The 26,971-nt window shown below is 42.0% G+C and overlaps 1 protein-coding gene across 1 annotated transcript in view; it reads right to left on the reverse strand.

The window, feature by feature from the left end:
• Positions 1-26,971, reverse strand: part of FBXO36 (F-box protein 36) — a 73,785-nt gene that overhangs the window by 19,202 nt on the left and 27,612 nt on the right. The window contains exon 2 of the mRNA XM_030575543.1: positions 539-647. Coding sequence (XP_030431403.1) covers positions 539-647 — 109 coding nt within the window. The remainder of the gene's footprint in view (positions 1-538; positions 648-26,971) is intronic.

The following is a 26,971-nucleotide window of genomic DNA, read 5'->3' on the forward strand; positions in this document are numbered from 1 at the left end:
TGCGGACCCTCAGAGGTCCACAGGTTGAAAACCATTGATTTAGAACCAAAGCATTTCAGAGAAGAAGATCTTAAAACAAACAGATTGTACACATATCTAGTTAAGGAAGGGCCCAACTGCTTCAGACGTTGCCACAGGGCCTGTTTCTGTCTCCCTGACAGTCTGTTCTGCCCAGGAACAGCTGAGAACTCCCCTCCTGGAGTCTTTTTAACTGTTTTATGTCCCTTTAAATTATTGTGGGAATCTGGAAGTAGCATCTTCATCGATAATAACATTGTCACCATCTTGTAATCTCCCTGCTAGGATTTGTTGGAAGGAAGCTTATCTAGAGCTTGTGTTGCCTTTCTGCTTCTTTTTCTAACAGCCCCTCATTAACTGAAATGAATACATTCATATTGGAAAGCCCAATAACCCAGCAGGAGCTATTTCAATAACCGGTCATGTACAATATTTATAAAGTTACAGAGCATTGTTCTTAGTAATACATAGAAGTTCCATGTTTGCCATAATAAGTGCATAGTATTTTTCTACGTCTTACTCTGAAGAGATGGATCATCCAAGAAGTATTCATGAGATTCTTTAAGTTCCCCAGGCTTTGCTTCGCGAAATTCACTTCTAAGAGAGATTTTCCACCATCGGAAAATTACCTATGATTGAAAAGAAGATACGGGCAAGAATTAACAGAAACAGACAGAAACAAATACCAGTGGATATAATACATAACTATAATCCTGAATTTTAATAGTAACAACTATTTCATTTCTAAGTACATATAAATTGTCATATTGGATCAGACCATAGCTACTCCCAATGGCCATATCTGATGCTTCAAAGGAAACAAATAAACAAAAAAAAACCCAACCACCTTAATGAACCTAGACAAGTGTGAAATGCTGTATGTGCAGGGAATATTCTTTCTTTACCACTGCATGACAACTTTTTAAACTCTTAAGCCTGAGGTTTAATTAATATCTTGACTTGTATAACTACAAATATTCTTTTTCATCCTGCATTTAGCAGCAGATTTGTGTGTACCAAAGGATAAAATTAAAAATACATATAATTAAGATGTGCTGTTTACATACTCTAAATGAAAATTCCAACTAAAAATGCTGATTATAATTTGAATAATGAAAGGCTTTGATGAAAAATAGGAGTACAGTTCACTAGATAGGTGTTGCAGAATAAGTTAGAAACCTTAAAACCATCAACCTCAGCCTAGACCAATCCACACAAGTGGTTCGTTTCCTGGACACCACTGTGCTAATAAGTGATGGTCACATAAATACCACCCTATGCCGGAAACCTGCTGACCGCTATACTTACCTATATGCCTCCAGCTTCCATCCAGGACACCCACATGATCTATTGCCTACGGCCAAGCTCTAAGATACAACTGCATTTGCTCCAATCCCCCAGACAGAGACAAGCACCTACAAGATCTCTATGAAGCATTCTTAAAACTACAATACCCACCTGCTGAAGTGAAAAAACAGATTGACAGAGCCAGAAGAGTACCCAGAAGTCACCTACTACAAGACAGGCTCAACAAAGAAAATAACAGAATGCCAATACCCATCACTTTCAGCCCCCAGCTAAAACCTCTGCAGCACGTCATCAAAGATCTACAACCTATCCTGAAAGATGATCTCTCACTCTCACAGGTCTTGGGAGATAGACCTATCTTCGCTTACAGACAGCCCTCCAACCTGAAGCAAATACTCACCAGCAACCACACACCACAGAACAAAAACACTAACTCAGGAACCTATCCTTGCAACAAAGCCCGATGCCAACTCTGTCCACATATCTATTCAAGTGACATCATCATAGGACCTAATCACATCAGTCACGCCATCAGGGACTCGTTCACCTGCACATCTACCAATGTGATATATGCCATCATGTACCAGCAATGCCCCTCTGGCATATACATTGGCCAAACCGGACAGTCTCTATGCAAAAGAATAAATGGACAACTCCTGAGGTCCCTTCCAACCCCGATATTCTATGATTCTAAATCAGACATCAGGAATCATAACATTCAAAAACTATTCCTCTCTGGCCACTCAGTAACAGACTTAAAGGTGGCAATTTTGCAAAAGAAAAGCTTCAAAAACAGACTCCCAATGAGAAACTGCAGAACTTGAATTAATATGAAAATTAGACACCATCAATTTAGGCTTGAATAGAGACTGGGAATGGCTGAGCCATTACACACATTGAATCCCCATGTTAAGTATTCTCACACCTCTTGTCAAACTGTCTGTAATGGGCTATCTTGATAATCACTACTAAAGTTTTTTCTCTTAATTAATTAGCCTCTTAGAGTTGGTAGGACAACTCCCATCTTTTCATGTTCTCTGTATGTGTGTATATATATCTCCTTTCTATATGTTCCATTCTATGCATCTGATGAAGTGGGCTGTAGCCCATGAAAGCTTATGCTCAAATAAATGTTAGTCTCTGAGGTGCCACAAGCACTCCTGTTCTTTTTTGCAGATACAGACTAACACAGCTGTTATTCTGAAACCTAAAATTAAAGAGTTAAGTGTTGACATCTAAATTTTTATCTTTATGTTTCAAAGTTGATACCCTGCTAAGATGAATGGGGCAGTTCCCATCTCATAGAACTATAGTTTCCAGCTCCCTGCAATAACTACATCATTTTACATTCAGTTAAGATTTTTAAGGTTCACTTTGCAACAAGCAGGGCTAGAAAGATTGTTTTTAAAGCAAAAAAAAAAATTAAAACAGATTATCGAGCACATAACTGAGGCAAGAGATTAATTCAGTGGTGAATCCAGTGGCCATGGAACTGTGGAATACAAGGGGCCCTGCCTAATAGTCATTTTCCTGGATCTCTTTTAAAATACTATGTAGCATGCTTGAGCAATTGTGTTAGACTCTCTCCTTTTAGTATCTTATTACTATTATTTTAAATAAATCAATCTTCACAAGTCAGGAAAAACAGATACCATACTATTGTCAACACTCAAAAATCAAGAGTCTAGCCTCCAAAAATCATTAGGTTTGTTTAAAATCTTGAGATTTTTAAAAATAGCAACTTTGGGTTCTTTTTATTTGCTTTCCGGCTTTTGAGTTATTGGAGTGCACTTGCTTCACATTTCTCTGCATCTCTAGCAGACCTGCATTGCACAGTTGGGCCAGCTGCTAGCTGAGTTTTTCCTTCCCAACCTTCCCAATACAGACTCACTGTCATGCCATGTCTTTCAGGCACTGTTTTATTAATGCAAAGAAAACTCACAACTTACACAGGCTGTCAGGATCCAGAGGCTGGCCAGCTGACTGACACACAGCTAGTCACAGAAGGCAACTTCCTCTTGCAGCCCCCCTTCAACTGAGCCCTGTCACCCTTTAATAGAAAAAAACCTGACCCCTTCTCAGCTGGATAAACTGAACATGGCAGGCCCCCTGGACATAAATGGGCACTCTGTTATAGCAAACATGAGGGCTGGAAACTTACTTTTTAAAAAAATGAAAGCTGAGATTTTCTTGCAATATCAGAATTCCAGCAACTGGGCTTTAAAACACTAGAATGTGTGAGACTTGCAATAAAATCTCAAGAGTTGGCAACACAAATGTCTACACTGGTGGGGTGTTTCCTCAGTGAAGTAACACCACAGTAGCTCTACCAGTGCAAATCCATAGTATAAAGCACTGACATGTACCAAGTACCGCTTACCCTGATTTGAAAAAAGCCAAGTGGAGACCAGCTATAAATAACAGCCCTCTCTGTACTCATCTGATATAGTCTCTTATCATGTCATCCCTGCCTAGTTTGCTTCAACAGCAATGCCAGCCTTGACATTCCATTTGCCCATCTTCCTCATATCTGTGCACTTCCCACCACAATTCCTTTTATATACGGAACTCTCACCCTTCTTGAGTTGGAAGCTGCTACCGTAATTTAAATCCCTCTGGAATACCCAATGCTTCTGCAATGCCCACAAGAAATTAATTGATTAGTCGTCTGCTTATTCATTCTATATATCTTAAATAATCTTGACTGCATCATAGTGTGCACTAGACTTCACTGAGTACCACTGTAATCTTATTAATGCTGCCTCTGTCTTATCTCATCTACTCCTCCCTACTATCTTGTTACCTTATCTATTGTATTTTGTCTGAAATTAATTTCCTCAAATCGGGGATTATGGGTGAAATCTTGGCCTTACTGAAGTCAATGGCAAAACTCCCACTGAGTTCACTGGAGCTAAGATTTCACCCAATCTCTTTTCTCTATATTGAGAGGTACCTCACACATTGTTGGGTAATATAAATAAATAATAATAATTTTTTTACACACACACAATCCTGATCTTTTTTTTTCTATTAGCATATACAGGTTGGAGGACTAATCTCAATCCCTACAAAACTTTCTGTTGACCAAGCTATCGCCAGTCAGGGAGATGGATTACCTGCACCGATGGGAGAACCGCTTCTGTCAACGTAGGTGGTGCAGCTGCAGCTGTGCTGCTGTAGCATTTCAAGTGTAGATGAGCCCTTGGACAGATAGGCTTCATTGTTACCAACCCATGAAGAAGAATGGAGGCATTTCACAGCTCCCTTGGGTAAATCCTATCTCCTTATTTCCAAGGTCACAAAAGACCTTCTTGCAGTTGAACGGTGTGTTTTCATTATGCTGGGGTTGGGACAGGATTAGAAAGGCCTGTGCAGCAAACTGTGCTGCTATGAAGTGTGTGGATTTGTGATCTACCACTCTAAGAATCCTCCAGTCACACATGACAGTTCTTTAAAAAAAGGACAGTGAGTTTTGGATCTCTAGGGTTGCCTAGAAAGACTTTTCAGGGTTAACAGCTGGTGGAACCAGAGAGACTTAGTTTTCCAGCAGCTAGAACGGTTAGTGAACAGGCGGCAGCCAGTCAGGGCCCAGCAGATCAAATTAAAAGAACTGGCTACTTCTATCAAATGGCAGTTCAATGGTTAAGTCAGGGAAGGGAGGAAGGAAGGAAGAATCTTCCCTCTACCATAGCCCACACTTTGTGTTTAGGTCACTGAGGGACTTTTTGATGTACTCATTGTGAGTCTAAGGCTCAGGCGGGCTAACCTGAGTTAGATGCTGGACTACTGAAAATTACGTAAATTCACTTTGCAAGACACCCACTGGCTCTGGCAAGTGGGTGACAAGGCTTCAGGAACAACAGCAGCACAGTGTCACTGATACAGAATGACCAGCAGATAATAAGAATTTCCTTTTCCTAGTCCACAGACTAGCTGTTTGCTGTGGCCCAGATCTCTACCTTAGAATCCTTCCTATTGTTTCAGGTTGTCTTTAAGAAGATTCCAGAGACAGCACTGAATTATTTACAGGAGGGTCACATTCAGAGGTTATTGTCACAGGCAAAAGCCTGAACATTTGTGCTTAAATTTCCATACTGTAATCTAAATTTGGGTGTCTCAGATTTTTAGATGCCAAACTTTGGACACCTACAGTTTGATGTTCAGAGGTGCTGAGCACCAGGACCGGCGCTAGAGTTTTTTGTGCTCTAGGCGCACGGCCATTTCACCGCCATGCAGCTCCGGTGGAGCTGCCGCAGCCATTTCTGCAGAGGGTCCGTTGGTCCGCGGCTCCGGTGGAGCTGCCGCAGCCGTGCCTGCGGGAGGTCCACCGGAGCCGCGCGGGACCAGCCGCGGATCAACGGACCCTCTGCAGGCATGACTGTCTGTCTTCATGTGACATAACTGAATGGAACTCTTTTTCATTTGACTCTTTTCTTCAGTTCCTACCTGTCCTTTAACAATGTCTATCCTCTCCTCTTTACTAGGAGATAGTGAATTTCCATTAATAGATCCTCCCCTACTGGATGTCTGTCTGAAATGTGTGCTCCTTCTCACCTGCCAGGTTTCCCTCACCCCTTAGTATAAGGTTAAAACATAGATGCCTAGGGAACTTTTACCCTGAAAACTTAGGTGCTGAGTGAGATTAAGTACTTCCAGTATTTGGCAGGAGTTTTGTGGATAGCAGTGGAGCCAAACTGGCACTTTGGCATCCAAACTGGAGTCTTAGGTGCCTAAGTCTGGGGTACCTCAAGTACCTTTGTGGATCTTGGCCTTAGTTCTTTTGCTTCCTGAGAACAAGGACCAGGGCCGCCCAGAGGATTCATGGGGCCTGGGGTCTTTGGCGGAGGGGGGCCCCGCTTCGGCGGTAATTCGGAAGTAGGGGGTCCTTCCGCTCCGGGACCCGCCACCGAAGTGCTCCGAAGACCCGCGGCGGGGGCCCCCCACCGCCGAATTAACACCGAAGACCTGGCACTTTGGCGGCAGGTCCCGCTTTGGCGGTAATTTGGCGGCGGGGGTCCTTCTGCCCCGGGGCGGAAGGACCTCTCGCCGCCTTAGACCTGGAGCAGAAGAAGCTCCGGGGGGACCTGCAAGAGTCTTCCGGAGCCCCTGGAGCGAGTGAAGGACCCCCACTTGCCCCACCCCCCCGGGCGGCCCTGACAAGCCATAAAATTGAGAGGAGTGTTGGAGAGAGAAGAGAGGCTCCATTTGCTCATCTTCCACCTGGTGCACCTATGCAAAGCAAAACACAACTAAAACACCAATGTTCTTCTAGGATAGCAAAAACCATTGTTAAACCAGGATGGGAACTTGCTCACATTCCTTTCTATTACGTTCTCATACTATTATTGTCAGAAGTGACATTTCTTTTCAAAGAGATGGTACCTCCAGCACAGAAATGCCAAGTGTAATTTAAAACTTAAATAAAAACATTTATGATAATGGATTTGAGATGACAAATTCTTTTTACCTTTTGAACTTTTATACTGTCTAGTTGAGCAAAATGTGTCAGCTTCTTTCTTGGTCTTTCTACTGACTTAATGGGAGTTATAACAAGGATACATTTGGTTCAAACTTGGTGAAATTAAAGAGCTGTACTTTAAGACTGGCTTCTCTCCTAGAATTATTAATCTGTGATCATTCGTACCTGAATGTCTCTTACTAACATAAGTCTTTAAGTCTAATTCCTGTAAAATTAGAATCAGGATGCTTATTGTATTACATTATGGAGTTTTGGAACCTGTTTTAAAGTAAAATGAATTAAAGTAATATTTATCAGTCTGGGAAGTCCATATTCTTCAAGCAATAAAATAGAGTGTACAAAAAGAAAAGTTACTGGCCCAACTTCAGCATTGGTGTCAGCAGGCACAAGGCCAGCTGAAGTAAGTTTTAGTAGAACCTGCTTACACAAAGGGTACCTTTGTGCTACAGTCTTGCAGGAGTTGGGATATATTTATATTTTTATGAATAATTTATAAAAATGTATGTAAACTAAGGCCCAGATCCTGAAAAATGATCAGTTTACATGACATTTATGGCCATGCGGAGTCACATTGATGTTGGGCATAATGTTCAACATGAGCTGAACACTGTGTTGGACTGAAGCTTAGATAGATGAATGAAGCTCTTTTTAAATAAAACTCACAGGCAGACGCTGATTTCAAGCCTTCAGCAAATACTGGGTACTAAGACCATGAGATATTTTGCAAATAATTGCAAACCTATCAGAAATAGCCTTCATTTCTGAAGATAAATAGCACATATTCTTACACAATCAGAAATATTTTATAGTGTATGTTTATTTTGTATTGGCAATTATCTTCTTATAAATTAATAAATAAAAATATTGGGCCTGATCCTCAGCCTGTAAATCAGCAAAGTCAATGGAGATATGCCGTTTACACCACCTTAGGATTTGGCTGGCTGCTTTTAACATAAACACACACTTTATTCCAATTGACTGATGGCTGATGTCCAAAATATCATTGCATTAAAAAGCCTCCAAAATGGAACTTTCTAAATCAAGAAGGTTCAAATGACGTAATTCAGTCCTGTTTTTAAAGGAAATGCACTAGATGATTGTTTCACTAGGTTTACCACTTAAAGTTTGGGATTCCTTAAAAACTTAATGTAGTTATCTAGTACTACTGCTAGAATAAACCTCTAAAGAAAGAAAACTAGAACAAATATTAACAAAAGAAAAATTAAAATTCAACTATTAAATATGGTTCAGAGGGATTTGCTGAACAAGGACTGAGGCTCCAATTCTGCAAACACTTATGCATATGCTTAAATTTATGCACAAGCAGTCCCAATGGGACTACTCATGTACGCCAATTAAGCATGTGTTAGGGCCTAAGTGAAATTTTTAATAGAATATTTAATAGAATATTTAATAGAATATTTTAAATAGGATGATTAAGACATGGGAAACAATTCTGAATGAAAGAGAAGTACAGTATAATTTAAAAGGTACAATGTAAAAATAGCTCAGTTATAAAAAATGTTGCATTGAATTTCAATTACATTCAGGTAGTACACTATTTCAAGGAAAACTGTAGTAATTTTTAGTACTGACTTTGGGCTCTGATACTGTAAAGACTTATGCATCTGCTTAACGTTACATACTGTGAGAGTAATCCCTTCAGTGAGACTATTCATAAAGCGTTAAGTTAAGCAAGTGCGTAATAAGCTTGGTGTCATCCACAGATTTTATGAGCCTACTCTCCACTCCATTATCCAAATCATTAATGAAAATATTGAATAGTACTGGACACAGGACAGACCACTGTGAACCCTGCTAGATATACCCTCCGAGTGAACCAATGATAACTACTCTTTAATTATGGTCTTTCAATCAATTGTGCACCCACCTTATAATAATTTCATCTAGAGCACATTTCCCTAGTTTGCTTATGAGACTAACATGTGAGGCTATATGAAAAGATTTACTAAAAAAGAAGTTGTATCATATCTACTTATACGACCCATCCACCGGGCCAGTAACCCCACCAAAGAAGGAAATTAGGTTATTTTGGCATAATTTATTAATGTTGACTATTACTTATCATTTTATTATCCTCTAGATGATTACAAATTGATTGTTTAATCATTTGTTCCAGTATCTTTCCAGGTATTGAAGTCAGGCTAACTGGAGTGGAGATTATGTTTATAAAATTTGTGGATGACACCAAACTGGGAGGGTTGGAAGCACTTTGGAGGACAGGATTAGAATTCAAAAGCACCTAGAGAAATTAGAGAATTAGTCTGAAATCAACAAGATTCAATTCAATAAAGACAAGGGCAAAGTACTAGACTTAGGAAGGAAAAGTCAAATGCACAATTACAAAAGGGAGAGTAACTAAGAGAGAGGATAGTCTAAGAGGTAGTACTGCAGTTGTGAAAAAGATTAATATCATTCTAGGATGTATTAATGGGAGTATAGTATGCAAGCCACCGGCGGTAACTGTTCCATTCTACTCAGCGCTGATGAGTCACCAGTTAGAGTATTATGTCCAGATTTGGGTGTCACACTTTAGGAAATATGTGAACAAATTGGAGACAGTTCACAGTACAGCTATAAAAATGATAAAAGATTCAAAAAACCTGACCTTTGATGAAAGGTTTAAAAAACTGGGCAAATTTGGTCTTGGGAAAAGACAACCAAGGGAGCCTCTCATAATAGTTTTCAAATATGTTAAGGGCTGTTATAAAAAAGATGGAGATCAATTGTTCGTCATGTCCCCTGAAAGTAGAACAAGAAGTAATTGGCTTAATCTGCAGTAGGGGAGATCTAGGTTAGGTGTTAGGAATAACTTTCTAACTATAAGGTTAGGTATTAGAATAGGTTACCGAGGGAGCTTGTGTAATCTCCATCATTGGAGGTTTTTAAGAACAGGTTAGACGTGTGGTTCTCAACCTATTTACCATTGTGGAGCACATATGCAGCTCTCTGTATGTTATGTGGGCAGCATCCACACAATATATGTACTACCTGTACATCTAACAGCAATACAATTCAAATCAATATAGTACCATTCATTTTAACACTGTCTACCAAGAGTATTTTAAATGAGAAAATAAGTCAAAACATTTACTGTTAAAATTAATTTACTGCAAGGGTGGTAAGGCATGCTTCACTGCCACCCTCACTTCTGTGCTGCTGCTGGCAGTGCGGCTGGGATGAGCACCCGGAAACTGCAGTTGCAGAGCCTGCTTGCAAATATGGGGTGCCCTGCCCAATGCAGTGTGCCCTCCCTGCCAGGGACTTTCCCCCATGCACCCAGCCCCCTCACTAGTGGCTGCCTCCCAGACAGGGAACGCCCCGCATCACCCAACCTCCCTGAGACTGTCCCCTCAGCATACGGACACCACTCTCCCCCGACACTGGGCTGGCACATGTGGCTGCCATGCAGAGACAGAATACTCTGTCCAAGGCAGAATGCCCCTACCCCAGGAATTGCCCCCGCCAACATCCAGTCCCCCATCCAGGGACTGTCCCCCATGCATCCAACCCCCCACCAAGGGGCTGCCCCCCCAGCATCCATCCAGCAACTGCCCCCAGCACCCATCCAGGGACTGCCAACATCCCCCCCACCTAGAGTCTGTCTCCCATACACTGGTTTCACCCCCGGCCATGCAGCCTGAACTCCCTGCCCCTCCTCCCTAGTCCCCAGCCCCCTACAGCCCCTCCTTGTGCACCCTGTGGCCCCCTACCTCAGCTTCACATAGCTCATCTGTGCAGCCTGCCCTACCTGCCTACCACTGATGTCCTAGTGCCGTAACCTGCTCCAGCCGCTGACATTGGACCTGTGATCTTGGGGGGGAGGGGGCACTGAGAACCCTGATCTCCTGCCAGTGCTGCTGGGTCTAATCCTGCGGGGCCAGAGGGCTGACACTGGGTAAAATTTTAAAAAATGCCTAAGTCCCCTTTTCAAAAGTCTCTTAGACGCCTAATGTCATGTCTATACTTACAAGTTTTGTGACTTTAACTAGTTTTGAGTGGCAACCCACCCGCTCCCTCCACCAACCCATCCCCCAGTGTAAATGCAGTTATACAGGTAAAAGAGTGCTTATGCTGCTATTGCTTATTTCAGTTTGGGATAGAAAATAAACTATCTCAGTATAAAATGGTTTATACTGGTAGAGCTGTATCTACACTAGAGCAAAAAAAAAATTACATCCCTTATTGATATAATTATACTAGTATAACTTTTAAAGTATAGATCAGCCTAGTCTCACTGAAAGTCAATGGGATGGAGCCTAAGTCATTTCTTGGAATGCATCTTAAGCACTTTTAAATATTTTACTTCCATAGACTCATCTGGCACCCAAAAGGTGAAGGAGGAACATAGAATCAGGCAAACCTTGTAATAATCCCAAGCTATATTTGGAATACAAGCCCAATTTGCTGCATCAAAACCACACTAATATTTGCAGCAACCTTCAATTATATTTAAAATACCTACAAATGTGAAGAGCAGAACTGATTTGAGACTGGCCAACTGCGTTGACAAAGTTTAAAGTAAGTGAACTTTAATTTGGCCCTCCTGGGATATTTTTGCTGAGGAATAATAATAAATGATACATGTGGACAGTTGTTTCGTACATGGCCACCAACTGCAGACTATGGTTATCTTAAAAGAAAGAAGCAGATATCTGTTGTGCAGTCCAGGCACGAATTAAGATCTAATAAGATTTCACTGGGGTTCAGATAGGAGAAAAAGACAGATGTTAACAAGGAAAACAATAAACCTCTGCATAAACAAACATTACCCCTCTGTGTTCATATAATTTAATAAGTGAAATACAAGCATTTCACTGAATGTTGTTGAATATTCAGTTAATGGATTTTGTCTGGTACGAGAGTGGACAAAATTAAAAAAAGCTATTCTATAGAATATTCCTTAGAATTCACTAGAGTTGAAAACTGAAAACTTGTTAAATGACAATGGTTAAAAAGAGACATAATTAGATAGTTCTAACTATTAGAGTTTGTCAGAAAACTACTTTGTAAATTGTAGTATTAATTAGTAGTTCTCTCCTCCCTGGCTGAGTGCCTGTTTAAGGCACTGAATTGAAACGTTCAGGAATAAGTGACTTCTTATGGATTTTTTACTACCTTTTCTGACGATATAAGCTCATTCCTAGCTTTTCCAGATGTTTAACATCTTGTCTCTAGCTGTTAATTATATTGTAGATAACAAAGACTGAGAGTTAGAGATTATATTAATCACCTTTATAATTATGCTATGCTAGGGGGTGTGCTCACATCTAAAGGACAGTGGACAAAGTGGAAAATGCATGGAATTGTTCCAAATACAATTGCATGTGTAAACCCCCGAGTAATTTTTATCTTGCCAACTGGTACTTCATGAGATCTAAAATAAAATATGTCACAGTACACTGAAAGTAAGACAGAAGCAATATTTTCACATTTGTGATTTCTTTCTCATCTAGGCTTTCCTTTCAAACACACATGTTCTTTAATAACAAACAAGGTACACAATCTAAGGAAAGCCCCATTCTTCGTGTTTGAATTTATGACTTTACTATACTATTACACGACAATAATAAAGTGAAACATCTTGTCTGTGCTCCTCTTGTTTCTTTTCAACAACGCTAAATTATTTTAAAGGTGTTGCATTGTCAGCACTAGCACTTTGAATACTTTACATATTCATGGAGGAGAGATTCTAGCTCATTTGTACCGTAACCTAAGTCAGTAGAGTTACTCTGGATGTACATTGGTTTTACTGAGATCAGAACTTGGTTCATTGTGAATAAGTAATGTACTTCAACAGCCCTGAGATCATTTACAGTTTTGAAAATTAAGTTTCTTGAAATGTGGTAAGGTAATAAAGGCTAGAGCTTTCCACAATTAGACAGACCAAGGGAAGAAGAGCAAATGGAGGCAGTGGCATAAGAGCTATTTGGCTCACCATCAATTCTGGCTCAAATAGAGTGACCAAATGTCCCAATTTTATAGGGACAGTTCCGATTTTTGGGTCTTTTTCTTATATAGGCTCCTATTACCCCCCACCCACATCCCGATTTTTGACATTTGCTGTCTGGTCACCCTAGCTCAAACATGATCAGCACAGGATTTGTGGTGGTCGTAGCAAAAGTGGTGTAATGTCATACTTGTGTTTCCCAGTCTTGGAGCTGGCAGAGAACTAGTTTGGCCTTGCTGCAACATAAAGAATCCTCAGGGATCCTCTACATCCAGCCCAGCCATGTGTCACTCTAAGGGGCTGTTTTGGCAGCAAGGGATTGTCTGAGTGCAGCAGTGCTACCAACCCCCCTTTTTGCACAGCCATGCCCCTACATTATCTGGGGATTCCTCAATGCCAAGGAAATCCTCATCTAGCTGGGTTAGCCTGTTTTATGCCCCTTTATGTTGCCATCATGGCAAAGGGGCCAAAGTAGGGCTAAGGATCTGACCTACAGTGTCCCCCTACATGGAATGGAGAGAGAAATCCACATTAAACCTCCTGGCTGGAGAAACAGAAGCTGCCATCCACCCCTATTCCATGTGAGAGTGAGTGAAAAAAAAAGAGATGCTCTTTTGCCCCACCTGTCTCTCCTAGCAGCCAAGTATGGAGACAGAGACAGAAGGGAAGTCCTCACCTCTCAATGTGCATGTATTTCAGGTTAAAAATATACCTAAAGCCTCTTAATTCTGTGTTCTTATTTTGGAGGTCCTGGAGCTGGCTGTACTGCAGTGAGGAATGCTGAAAAGTTATTTATTACACTAACTTACTGTTAATAGAAGATTAAACTATATTCCAAGTAATAATGGGAGATCCCACTTTATAATAGGATATATATTGTTATGACAAAAATAGTTTAATAAAAATCATAATAGTATCTAACACTCCTTGTAAATTGTCCATCAGATTTGCTTCAACATTTATTTTAGATTCAGCAAAAGTATTTTAGCAGTAGATTATCTAGACACATTATATGATTTCACTAGCATTATAGCAAAATTATTGACTAACACTCACATATGATTATTTGTTTATTTACCAGGTGACTTAGTAGCCACAATGAAAATTAGCACAATAAAGCTTGTTGTATAAATGAGCATGACTCTAGATCTCTGCCTCATTCATTTGATAAATTTGCAAGTATGTCTCTTTATAAAATGGCTTTATGATTTACTGGGCATATTGGTGATTCTTATTAAGATATCTCCAGAAAGAAAACGATGCTGTATGTAACAGGTGGCAGAGGGGAACTATTAAGAAGACCAGCTCAGTACAGTAGTATTCCAATTTTTCTTCCAGTGGGTGTTACTAAAAGAAATGCTTGTGGCTCTGAGAAACAAAGAAGTTGAATGGATTAGCCAATATGTCCAATCTGCCCCCTAATTATACACCAGAAGAAAGACTTAATACATCTGCCAATTAAAATAAATGTTTTCAACTGCCATGGACTAGCAAAGCAGGCAAGTCAGTATTGCTGTAATATGATCCCATTTAGAATTTCTTTTAATTTCTAATCAGCTGCTTAAGGACAATGGGTCCCACCTGTTTAGATCACCTAGGAGCTGGGAAAGAATCCCCTTGCTAACACTTTCTTTTAGCTTGGCATCTGTATAGTTATTATTTATATATATTTTCTTCCTAGCAGAGATTAATATGCCTTGGGAAACATCTCCCAAATCACCTGTATTACACGGGGAACCATCTCAACCACCTATTATTGACAGACAGGTTTATTTAAATCTTTAGTATTAAAGAGATTATACATTTAAGATCTCTTATTCTTATTAGCAACCTTGATTTAAACCAGGCTTTTATAAAAACCTGTTTAAGCTTTCTAAAGTTTTATATATTCATTAGTAAGGTTACATTTTAGTCACAGGTATTTTAGTAAAAGTCATGGACAGGTAATGGGCGGTAAACAAAAATGCATAGCCCATGACCTGTTCATGACTTGTACAATATACCCAACTACACTCTGTGGCAGGGAGAGTCCCGGGGGCACTGCAGGTACTTTGGGGGGGGGGTGTAGCCCGCAGGGTACCATAGGTGTTCTGGGGGAGGAAGGGGGTGGCATGCAGCCCAGGACTCCCGCAGGTGCTGTGGAGGGGCAGCGGCACACAGCCTGGGACCCCTGCTGCTGCTGGTGGGAAGTGAGGAGGGGGGAGCTGGGCAGTGGTGCGTGGCCCAGGACAGCTGCTGCAGCTGGAGATAAGGTGGGTGGCCTGAGACCATCGCTGCTCCTGGTGATGTGTGTGCATCAGCCATGACCTCGGTGACAGACTAGCAGCCTTATTCATCAATAAATGAATGCACATTTTAACATAGCTGGGTACGGACCAGAGGTGGGGAAACTATGGCCCGCAGGCCACATCTGGCCCGTGGGACCTTCCTGTCTGGCCTTTGAGCTCCCAGTCCCTCCCCTGCTGTCCTCCCTCCCCTGCAGTCACACCACTGCACAGGCAGCACTCTGGGCGGCGGGGTTGCGTGCTCCTGTTGAACAGTGTGGCCGCATGTCTGGCTCTGGCTGGGCGGCATGGCTGTCAGACATGCTGCTCTGAGCAGCATGGAAAGGGGGCCAGAAGGTTGGATAAGGGGCTAAGGGCGTACCGGGGGGCAGAGGGAGCAGAGGGCAGTTGGATGGGGCGGAGGTTCTGGAGGGTGGTCAGGGGCTAGGGGATGGGGGAGTGGATAAGCATGGGAGTCCCAGGGGGGACCTGTCAGGGGGCGGAGGTGTGGATAGGGGTCAGGGAACAGGGAGGGTTGGATAGGCGTGGGGTTCCAAGGGGCCTGTCAAGGGGCAGGGGTGTAGATAGCGGTCAGAGCAGTCAGGGAACTGGGAGCAAGGGGTTGGATAGGGGGTGGGGTTCCAGGGGTGGTTAGGGGTTGGGGGTCCTGAGATTGGGCAGTTAGGGGACAGGAGCATGGTGGGTTGGATGGGTCAGGGGTTCTGAGCGGGGCAGTCAGTGGGTGGGAAGTGGGAGGGGTCAGATAGGGGGTGGGGGCCAGGCTGCTTGGGGAGGCACAGCCTTCCCTACCCAGCCCTCCATACAGTTTTGCAACCCCAATGTGCCCCTTGGGTCAAAAAGTTTGCCCACCTGTCATAAACAGATAGTTAAGGGTTAATGTCTCTTTTACCTGTAATGGGTTACAAGCAGTGAACCTGGACCACCTGACCAGAGGACCAATCAGAAGACAAGATACTTTCAAATCTCCTGTGTTTTTAATGATTTTAATGTGTGTTTATGCTGGGGGGAAGACTCCTCTCTAGTGTCTATAAGCTGAAAGACCCTGTAACATTTACCATCTAAATTACAGAGACAACTTTTACTTTTTTTTCTTTCTTTTTTATTAAAAGTTTTGCTTTTTAAGACCTGATTGATTTTTCCCCTTGTTGAGGCTCAAGGGAATTGAGTCTGTACTCACCAGGGAATTGGTGGGAGACAGGGAGAGAGAAGGGAGGGGGGAAAGGTGGAATCCCTTTGTTTAGATTCACGGAGCTTGAATCTGTCTCTCTCTCCAGGATAGCCCAGGGAGGGAAAGCCTGGGAGGGGGAGAAAAAACCTGATTTCTCTGTGTTGTGATTCAAGGACTTTGAATCACGGTGATCTCCTAGTGTACCCAGGGTCGGAAAGATCTGGGAGGAAGAAAGGAGGGGGAGGGGAAATGGTTTATTCCCCTTTGTTGTGAGACTCAAGGAATTTGGGTCTTGGGGTCCCCAGGGAAGGTTTTGGGGGGGACCAGAGTGCCCCAAAACACTATATTTTTGGGTGGTGGCAGCCTATCAGATCTAAGCTGGTAATTAAGCTTAGAGAAATTCATGCTGGTACCCCATCTTTTGGACTAAGGTTCAGATTGGGGAATTATACCATGACACCACCCCTGGGCAAAGAATGCTTCTTGCAAACTGCAATAATAACTTAAAGTCATGATTGGACTATCTGTACACAAAGCAGGTAATCTTAAAGATGAGTTCTTATTTCTATCTCTCTGACCACATTAAAATCCATTTCTAGCAGTGCCTCAGTGCTATGCTGCAGTACCATGAATTAAAAGTAACAGAAAATAGAATAATTAAGATTCAGTTTTCAAAATATAAAATCTTAAAAAAAATATGAATAGATAAATGAAAAGACAGTGAATCTTAATGCAGTTGAGCGGTCACTTGTGGCCATTAAAGCACACCTGGGCATGTTGGGCGGTGGTGCAGAGCTGTATTTTCCCATGGGAAGCTCCAGAAGGTACAATGCCTGTCCAAACTTAAGAGTTTGCAGGAAGAGACATGTCACTGCACCACAACTCTGTTTCCTTCTGCACAGTCTTTAATTATGTGATCACAAACTGTTTCCTAACCAATATAATACAATAGTTTTTCTACAACCCTGGATAAACATGTGAACCTAGGATAGATTACATTTTTTAAAACTGTACAGCATATAAAGTTGAGTGTATAATTCATAATGAATGATTGGTACAATGCACTCAGCCTCTTTTTCTGCTAGTTGAATATTTACTAGCAGGTCATGGTATTTTTAAACTGTATTTGTTATTTGAATTTGTACAACAAATACATTTTCACACTTTTGATTCTCTGGTTGATCATGAATATTTATAATTCAATCTGTGTTGCTTAGGTGTGATTGGTCAGATAAATCACATGATATTGTTGAATTCCTGATTTGATGTAAATAGAAGCTCTCCTGGGATGTGCTATCTGCTAGCCCATGCATTCTGGACTAAATAGTTTTGTTGCAGGAAGGTATGTGTGGTAAAACTGCATGCTGGACTAGTATACATTCCAAGAGAACCAGAAGAATGTAGATTCAGAACACAGGTTCCTCAGTCTGCCCTAAGAGGAATGACAACAGGTGCCAATTACAGGAGATTTTTATACTTCCATCTGCTCTCTCAGCTCCAGGAAATGAACTCATGTCCAGGTTCTGTACTGCAGCATTCCAGCCTGGGGAGACTGAAAAAAACAAAACCCTGGCCATGCTGTCCCTGTTTCTCTGAAATGGACAAGTCTAAAACAGAAGCGATGTCTATGTATGAGATTTTTTGAAGTGGGAACATTGTATTTAATGGACACTTCAAAACTCCCAGTGTGAAATATGTAAATATGTCCCATCTCATGGTTCTGGTATCTCTGTGAGCGACACAGGATTTCACGATTGTGACAACAGGCGATGAAATATTATTTGTTTTTAAATGTGAGAAAATTGCAAGATATTATACAGCATTCAGGAATATACAAATTATCTAGCTTGAGTTACTTCTAAAGTCATAATCCACCAGCCAAAACCAAGTGGTTCATAGCTGGTTTTAAATTTAACTGACGATTTTCATGTATAGCTAAGAAACAGAATCATATAAAAATAAATATGCTGAATAACCAAGCTGCATCTTGTATAGAATGTTAATAAAAAGTGTTTTTAATGTGAGAGCCTTGTGATATCTAATACTAGACTCGAACATACCCTCCAGAGGAAAAAACCTGTGGGAAAGGATCAGAGGAAGGAAAACTCTATAGGGCTCTTTGAGGAAATTTCCTCAGATAATTTCATAAGAAGGAGGTCCTGGGAGTGTCCAACTGCTCGAAGTAGACAGCTTTTCTTGCAGAAGGCAAACTAATACCCTCCTAGAATCTAGGGAAGCCCCTATAAGTTTGAGAACTTAAATAATACAAAGACCAACTTCCCCAGATTCACTCAACCTAAGAGTATTTAATAGAGAATATGTGATCTTCTGATAAATGAATCATACCCTGATAAGTCTAAGAAGCCACCTGTAGGCGTTGATGATGAAGGTAGGTAGTTGCCAAACCAAGACACTGAGCAAACACTTGTAGTTACTGCTTGTCCACAAGACTGGACTGACACAGGTGGTCTCCTACATATAACCTGAAGTACTTTTTGGGCTTTGGCCTCATAAAGATGTAGAGGAGTGCACCCTGAAGTTGACGGGCCTAATCTATTTTGTGAATTGAAAGCAAGGATTATAGTGCCCAGAAATACAGTAAGGCTCTAGCATTGTAACCACTGTTATATCCTCCGTTTCCAGAAAAGATTGGACTTCACTATATAGTAGTCTACTATGAGAATGATTGATTGGTTTGGATTTTGACATGACTTCAAACTGAAACAATGATTCAATAAACTCCAGGTTCCATAAATTGGAAGAGAGATCCTGTCAAATCTGCAACTGAAATTAAAATAGGTTTTAGGTCTGGCAAACTGTAGCTTTACTGGATATTCAGAAGAAATCAATAGACTCAAGATGGATGAAGATGATTGTTTATATCATTGACAACAATTTTTTTCAAAATCACCATGAAACTCTTTGGAGAAGAACAGTGGAATAAAAGGCATCTCTGAGATCAGAAAGAGCATTGTTTTCTTCTCTACAGAGACTAACCCAGCCTCAGTGATCCAGCTGTTAATCTGATGACAAATCTGGACTCAAGCAAGCCTGTGAATGAGAATGGACACCAAGTCTGGCATATCATAAAGGCAGCCCTCAAGGAGTACCTTGCTACTTCCTTAACAATCTCAAGGAATTATTTCTTATCCTTCAGGATATGGTCCAAACAAGTATTTCTGATGTGACAGATCTCTGCAGCTGGAAATATCCTCCAGTTCAAATTTATTGCACTTGCACTGGAGGAGATCATCAAGAATCCATGACTTGCTATTTGTGTTCCTCTGTGGATATTGATGTCTTTCCTGTGAATCTAGTAGTGCTCTATTACATGGTTTAGAGTTTGAGAAGTGAAAGCAGGGATTACAATACCCCAGGTTTATTCAACAGTTGGAATACATTTTTGTGCATTTGTTTGCAATATCAAAAATTATAAAAACAGTTAATATATACATAGTGTACATTCACGTGATCAAATTTGCATAGTAAGGGAAAGTTTTTGAAAGTCATTTGCAATAAATGTGAGAAATTATCCCACTGTTTCACCAAAACTGTAGAAACCAGAGGTCAATCAAAAATCTTATTGTCCAGCAGCATAAGACTACTAATAACCGATTCTGGACAACTGAATTTTAAATACATACTGTACAAACTGCTGACTTGAACTTTAAAGTCCTCTGAGCACTGAATGACTAGCATATCTGATCTAAGGCTGAATGTGAACATTGGTCATTTGCAATAAATGTGAGAAATTATCCCACTGTTTCACCAAAACTGTAGAAACCAGAGGTCAATCAAAAATCTTATTGTCCAGCAGCATAAGACTACTAATAACCGATTCTGGACAACTGAATTTTAAATACATACTGTACAAACTGCTGACTTGAACTTTAAAGTCCTCTGAGCACTGAATGACTAGCATATCTGATCTAAGGCTGAATGTGAACATTGGTCATTTGCAATAAATGTGAGAAATTATCCCACTGTTTCACCAAAACTGTAGAAACCAGAGGTCAATCAAAAATCTTATTGTCCAGCAGCATAAGACTACTAATAACCGATTCTGGACAACTGAATTTTAAATACATACTGTACAAACTGCTGACTTGAACTTTAAAGTCCTCTGAGCACTGAATGACTAGCATATCTGATCTAAGGCTGAATGTGAACATTGGTACCTCATCTTAATTTGTAAACACCGCTAAAAAGCAGAATGGATTGGACCGTGTGGGCTTCTACTTTGCTAAATTTCTCAACCAGTTACATCCAAAGTCACACCTTTGGAGGAGTGGACATTTAAATATCTTCTCTCTCCATAATGTAGTATTTAAGTTTGGTGGCATTTACTAAGGCAGATGTTCCGTTTTCATTTTAAGCTTCTGATCAGATACATAGGTCAGTTAATGCACTCAGGATTTTCAAGTGCAGATAAGATCAGCATTTACCCTGGAGGGAATAGACACAAAAGACAAGAGCATTCCTTCTGATCAACATTACATTAGACTGTTAAACAATAGCAGTGTCCCGCTCCTAGAACCCTACATGGACTCTTCTCATGAGTTTGTCATACTTTTAAATTTTATTAATGTATTTGTTTATTACAGAATATTGGTATAGCAGTTAATTACAAATGGCATAGAAAAAATAATAAAATGCTTCTTACACTACAAATCTGCTAGTACAGTACTTCAGTTTTAATGTTGCCATCTCCACTTAATGCTTTGATTTTGCCATCTCCACTTTGTTTCCAGTAGCATGTGTGCATGTTTTCTCTCAAACACAAGCACAATCAGTTATGAACCATCATGGATTAAAGGACACAGGGAGGAGAGAAACAGGGTTACTTGTGAGAAATGTGAAGTTTCTCCATACACTCAGAATTGTTAAATAATGCTTGCAGGAAGATCAGCCCGTTGCAACTATCTGGTGGGGGCTGGATCGGCAGCCCCCTATCATCTTCTCTGTCAGCTCCCCGCTCCCCTAAGTTCCCTGTGCAGCAGCTGCCTGCAATTCAGCTGTGTCCCACCCCCCACTGCCATGTGCTCCTCCTGCCCTCTGCCTTGGAGCTGCTCCCCAAGACTCCTGATTGCTGTGCTGGGTGTGAGGGAAGAGGGGGGGCTAATGTCAGGGGTCCCCCTCCCCCCTGCTCCTGCACCAGTGGCTTCCCCAGGAATTGAAATTAGGGGGGGTGTTCGAATTTACAAGGGGGGTGTCAGGACCAATGAGATATATAAAAGAGATATGAATAAAGTAAATGTTTTGTTAGGATTATGCAAATTTAACATAAGAATAATGCAAGTTACACCAAAACACATAACAGGTCTAGATTTCTAAAAAAATATATACATTTAAAAAAAAGTATTTAATTTAAATTGACTTTTGAAAAGTAAGCCATCATGGAGTAAGAGGAAAGTCCTCTCATGGATTAGTAACTGGTTAAAAAATGGGAAACAAAGGGTAGGAATAAATTATCAGTTGTCAGAATGGAGAGAGATAAATAGTGGTATCCCTGAGGGGTCGGTACTGGAACTATTACTGTTCAACATACTCATAAATGATCTAGAAAAATGGGTAAACAGAGAGGTGGCAAAATTTGCAGATGATACAAAACTGTTCAAGATAGTTAAGTCCTAGGCAGACTGCGAAGAGCTACGAAGAGATCTCACAAAACTAGGTCACTGGGCAACAAAATGGCAGATGAAATTCAATGTTGATAAATGCAAAATAATGCACACTGGAAAGCAATCTCAACTATACATACAAAATGATGGCATCTGAATTAGCTGTTAACACTCATGAAAGAGATCTTGGAGTCATTGTGGATAGTTCTCTGAAAACATCCACTCAATGTGCAGCAGCAGTCACAAAAGCAAACAATGTTGGGAATCATTAAGAAAGGGATAGATAAGACAGAAAATATCATATTGCCTCTATATAAATCCATGGTACATGCACACCTTGAATAGTGTGTGCAGATCTGGTCACCCATCCTAAAAAATATATATTGGAATTGGAAATGATACAGAGATGGGCAACTAAAATGATCGGGGGAAACAGGAGGAGAGATTAAAATGACTAGAAATTTTCATCTTAGAAAAGAGATGACTAATTGGGATATGATAGAGGTCTACAAAATCTTGACTGGTGCAAAGAAAGTGAATAAGGACATTTTATTTAATCCTTCACATAACAGAAGAACTAGCAGTCACCCAATGAAATTAATAGGCAGCAGGTTTTAAAAAAACAAAAGGAAGTACTTCTTCACACAATATAAAGTCAACCCAGGGAACTCTTTGCCAGGGGATGTTGTGAAGACCAAAACTATAACAGGATTATAAAAAGAACTAGATAAATTCCTAGAGAACAGGTCCATCTGTGGCTATTAGCCAGGATGGGAAGGGATGCAACACCATGGTCTGAGTGTCCCTAGCCTGTTTGCCAGAAGCTGAGAATGGGCAACAAGGGATGGTCACTTGATGATTACCTGTTCTGTTCATTTCCTCTGAAGCACCTGGCCATGACCACTGTCAGAAGGCACATTGCTTGTTCCTCCAGCTGCTCACTGTTCGCTCTGGCCACGTCTGTTCGTTGTGCCACTGTTCACTCCACCGCTCTGTTGCCAATGGCCCTGCGCAGTCACCTTCTACTGCCACCTGCCACTGTGACCTCTGTGAGTTGGTCTCTTGAGGTTCCACCAGCTCTCAGTGATTTTAGCTGAGCTCTCAGTGCGGGAAACTCGCTCACTGCTAGTGCAGTCTGGGCTGTCTCTTACACAAAAACACTGTACCCCCAGGAACACTGTCCCCACAACAGGACTAAGCACTTACATGGGTGGCAAACTTATAGAAATTTTGGTGGTGCCCAGAACCCGCCCCCAACTCCGCCCCCACCTGCCTAAGGCTCTGGGTGTGGTTTCCGGGGGGAGGTCTGGGGTGCAGGTCCTGGGCTGGGGATTAGGGTGCAGGAGGGGTGCAGACTTTGGGATGGAGTTTGGGTGCTGGGTGCAGGCTCTGGGCTGGGGCAGGGGGTGGGTGTGCAGGAGGGGGTGAGGGGTGCAGGCTTTGGGACAGAGTTTGGGTGCAGGCTCTGGGCTGGGGGTGGGGTGTAGGAAGGGGTGAGGGGTGCAGGCTCTGGGAGGGAGTTTGGGTGCTGGGTGCAGGCTCTGGGCTGGAGCAAGGGGTGGGTGTGCAGGAGGGGGTGAGGGGTGCAGGCTTTGGGATGGAGTTTGGATGCAGTTTCTGGGCTAGGGGTGGAGGTGTAGGAAGGGGGAGGTGCTGCATGCTCTGGGAGGGAGTTTGGGGATAGGAGGGAGTGCAGGGTGAAGGTTGTGGGGCTGAGGATGAGGGTTTCATGATGTGGGGGGGCTCAGGGCTAGGGAAGAGGGTTGGGTTGTGGGGTGAGGGCTGTGGGGCTGAGGATAAGGGGCTCATGCTGCGGGGGGGGCTCAGAGCTGGGGCAGAGGATCAGGGTGGGGGGGATGAGGGTTGGGGCTGAGGATGAGGGGTTCATGATGAGGGGGCTCAGGGCTGGGGCAGAGGATCAGGGTGAGGGGGGATGAGGGTTGGGGCTGAGGATGAGGGGTTCATGATGAGGGGGCTCAGGGCTGGGGCAGAGGATCAGGGTGTGAAGGGATGAGGGCTGTGGCTGGGTTTGAAGGGTTCATGCTGCGGGGGGGGGTCAGGGATGGGGCTGAGGATCAGGGTGCAGGGGGATGAGGGCTCTGGCTGGGGCTGAGGGGTTTGGGGCGTTGGAGAGGCTCAGGGCTAGGGTGGAAGAGCAGGGTAAGGGAAGCCTGCTTTGCCATTAGTGGATGGCAGGCACTAGGACCCTGGGGCAGCAGACAGCAGTTCTGCCGGGAGCCGTTCTACTCCGGCAGCACGAGCAGGGACATGTGGCTTGGGAGGGGGGGGCGGTGACCCGAAGGGGCCGGCACCCGAACCAGGCAGGTCCGTGGGAGAGATCCAGCTCCAAATATTGCTGGAGCAGGGCACCCGGCCCTGAATATTCCTGGTGCTCGGGCACCGCAAATGTATATAACCTGCCACCTATGAGCACTTAGACCTGATTGTCAGTGATTTCAGCTGCAGTGGTCACTTAACAGAGCAAAAGACTATCTATGGAGCCTAATCAGCTCTATCTTTAAACAGTGGAGAGGGACAAGTCCCACCCTCTCTCTTGATGCCTTCAAATCATCATAGGCTAAGTACAGTTCTACTGCCCTTTACTCATACAACAAGAACAACATTTCATCCCCCATTCCCCCACATTCAAGTGGTTTGTAACCCAACTCCAGCCATAATCTATCACTTGGACAACACAGCTCTGTTTGCTGGATACCTAGGTAGATTAGGTGTGAATGTAAATATAATCTGGCCCTGAAGCCTTTCCCAGCAGCCCCAGCTCATCACTAGCTGTCAGGGAGAGCTCATTTAGACTTTGCTTACAAATCATCATTTGAAATTATTAGGGTGGCCAACATCACCGAAATGAATGCACTGACATCATAAAAAACAACAGCTGTATAAGGAAGCAAGGAAGCTAGTCTATGTTCATACTTCTCAAATTTATTACACTTTTTCAGATACACATATTTTATCATACACTGTATAAACTTTTAAAGTGTGTATTAATGTTTCAGTTTAAATTCAGATTTCCAAATAGTCACTAAATTGGTATGTAAGTAGGTCACAAAACTGGGGGGCGGTGTTGGGGAAATTCAGGGGGGGCGTACACTCCCCCTGGGGGGGGTGTAGGGAAATCACTGTCCTGCACCCTGCTTACTCCATCTTCCCTAGAGCAGGGTTCAGGACAGAGGGAGCTTGTAGCAGCTGGGGTATCAGCAAGCTGATCTAATTAACAAGGCAGTGTACTTAAGGGAAATGCGCATATCTCCCTCCGTTTCTGCTGCCTTGCAGAGTGAGAGAGTTAACCCTTGAGGGCTCACCCAATTGCTAGTTCATCGTTTAGCAGTAAGGGAAATATCCCACCCTCTGATTCCTCCACCTCAGCCAAGCTTCACAATCATCATCACTGTGTATCAGTATTAAATTGTTTTGTTTAAAACTTATACTGTGTATGTGTGTGTGTGTATCTGGGGTTGGCAACCTTTCAGAAGTGGTGTGCTGAGTCTTCATTTATTCACTCTAATTTAAGGTTTCGCATGCCGGTAATACATTTTAACGTTTTAGAACGTCCCTTTCTATAAGTCTATAATATATAACTAAACTATTGTTGTATGTAAAATAAATAAGATTTTTAAAATGTTTAAGACGCTTCATTTAAAATTAAATTAAAATGCAGAGCCCTCTGGATTGGTGGGCAGGACCCCAGCAGTGTGAGTGCCACTGAAAATCAGCTTGTGTGCCGCATTCGGCACGCATGCCATAGGTTGCCTACTCCTGGTATATATACTCTTTTGTCTGGTGAAAAAAATTTCCCTGGAATCGAACCCCCTCATTTACATTAATTCTTATGGGGAAATTGGATTCACTTAACATTGTTTCACTTAAACTCGCATTTTTCAGGAACATAACTACAATGTTAAGAGAGGAGTTACTGTACTTTGTTTAGTGAAACTGTGAGCATGCCTTCTACCTATGCAGTCCTGTGAAGTACTCCGATTTTGACAAAAGAAAAAAGAAAAGATGAATTAATGATTCTTGGAGCATTATTTTATTCTGATTCCTGTACATAGAAGACTGAATCAGTAGCACTAGAGTATAACAAATGCAAAGAAAATGGCAGGCAGAAGAATTTCTTAGGCAGTGAAGACAAGAAGACAATTTCATGGGTCTCAGTTAATAAAGAGGTAACATAAGAAAGGGTGGTTGGTAATGATTCCAAAAGGTCATGTATAATAACTAGGGAACTGCATCACTATGAAGCTATTGCGCTATCCCCTGCTTCACTCAAATACCCCAAAACATGAATCAAATCACTCAAGAGCATAGCTAGAAAAAAAACTCTTCTGCTTAAAGTAATTGACAAATGTCAGTGAAATACAGGAGGGATGAGGAGCAAGAGGCTTGGGAAAGTATTTATCATCCTCTTTTGGGGAAGGGAAAAGGAGAAGAGAGTCCATGTAGAAAACCTCCCTCCTTGTCTCTCGCCTTCCTTTCAGTCATGCTCCTTTCTCTCACCTCTCTCATCCCCACATTAGCACCTTTGTTGATCTGCTCTATGGGTTCTTGCAACACAGCAGAAGTGGTTACAATTTTGATCACTGATGCATATAGTGTGAGTGCTTCAGAGGCTGGAATGTCTGCTATACAGACCTCTCCATACAGAGCAGAAGAAAACAGGACAGAGAGAGAATAAAAAAACTGAGAGTGAGACAACACTATCACAGGCAATTAGAAATTACTCTTGTCTTGAGGATCAGAGTCTTCTATTATGTGCAGGATGCTTGCCATCTAATAATAATATATGATTAAATAAGCAGACAGACAAGAGTGTCATAATGAGATTATTCTCCTATTTAAGAGAACAAAGGATGCTAGCTAAGTGTGAGACAAAATGTTCCCTTCTAGATAAGACATTGACAGGTTGTATTTGAAACAGTGTTTTCTTTCCAACTTCAGTTTCAAGGTCTCTTCACTACAGCTTCAGGCTTTGTCTACATTTAAAAAGTTTTGCTGGCACAGATATGTCTGTTAGGAGTGTGGGGGAAAAAACAACACCCCTAATTGACATAGCTATGCTAGCAGTAGCTGTAGCATAGATGAAATTATCATGAAAAAAAT

This window comes from Gopherus evgoodei, chromosome 9, assembly GCF_007399415.2.
Source record: "Gopherus evgoodei ecotype Sinaloan lineage chromosome 9, rGopEvg1_v1.p, whole genome shotgun sequence".
NCBI classification, from domain to species: Eukaryota; Metazoa; Chordata; order Testudines; family Testudinidae; genus Gopherus; species Gopherus evgoodei.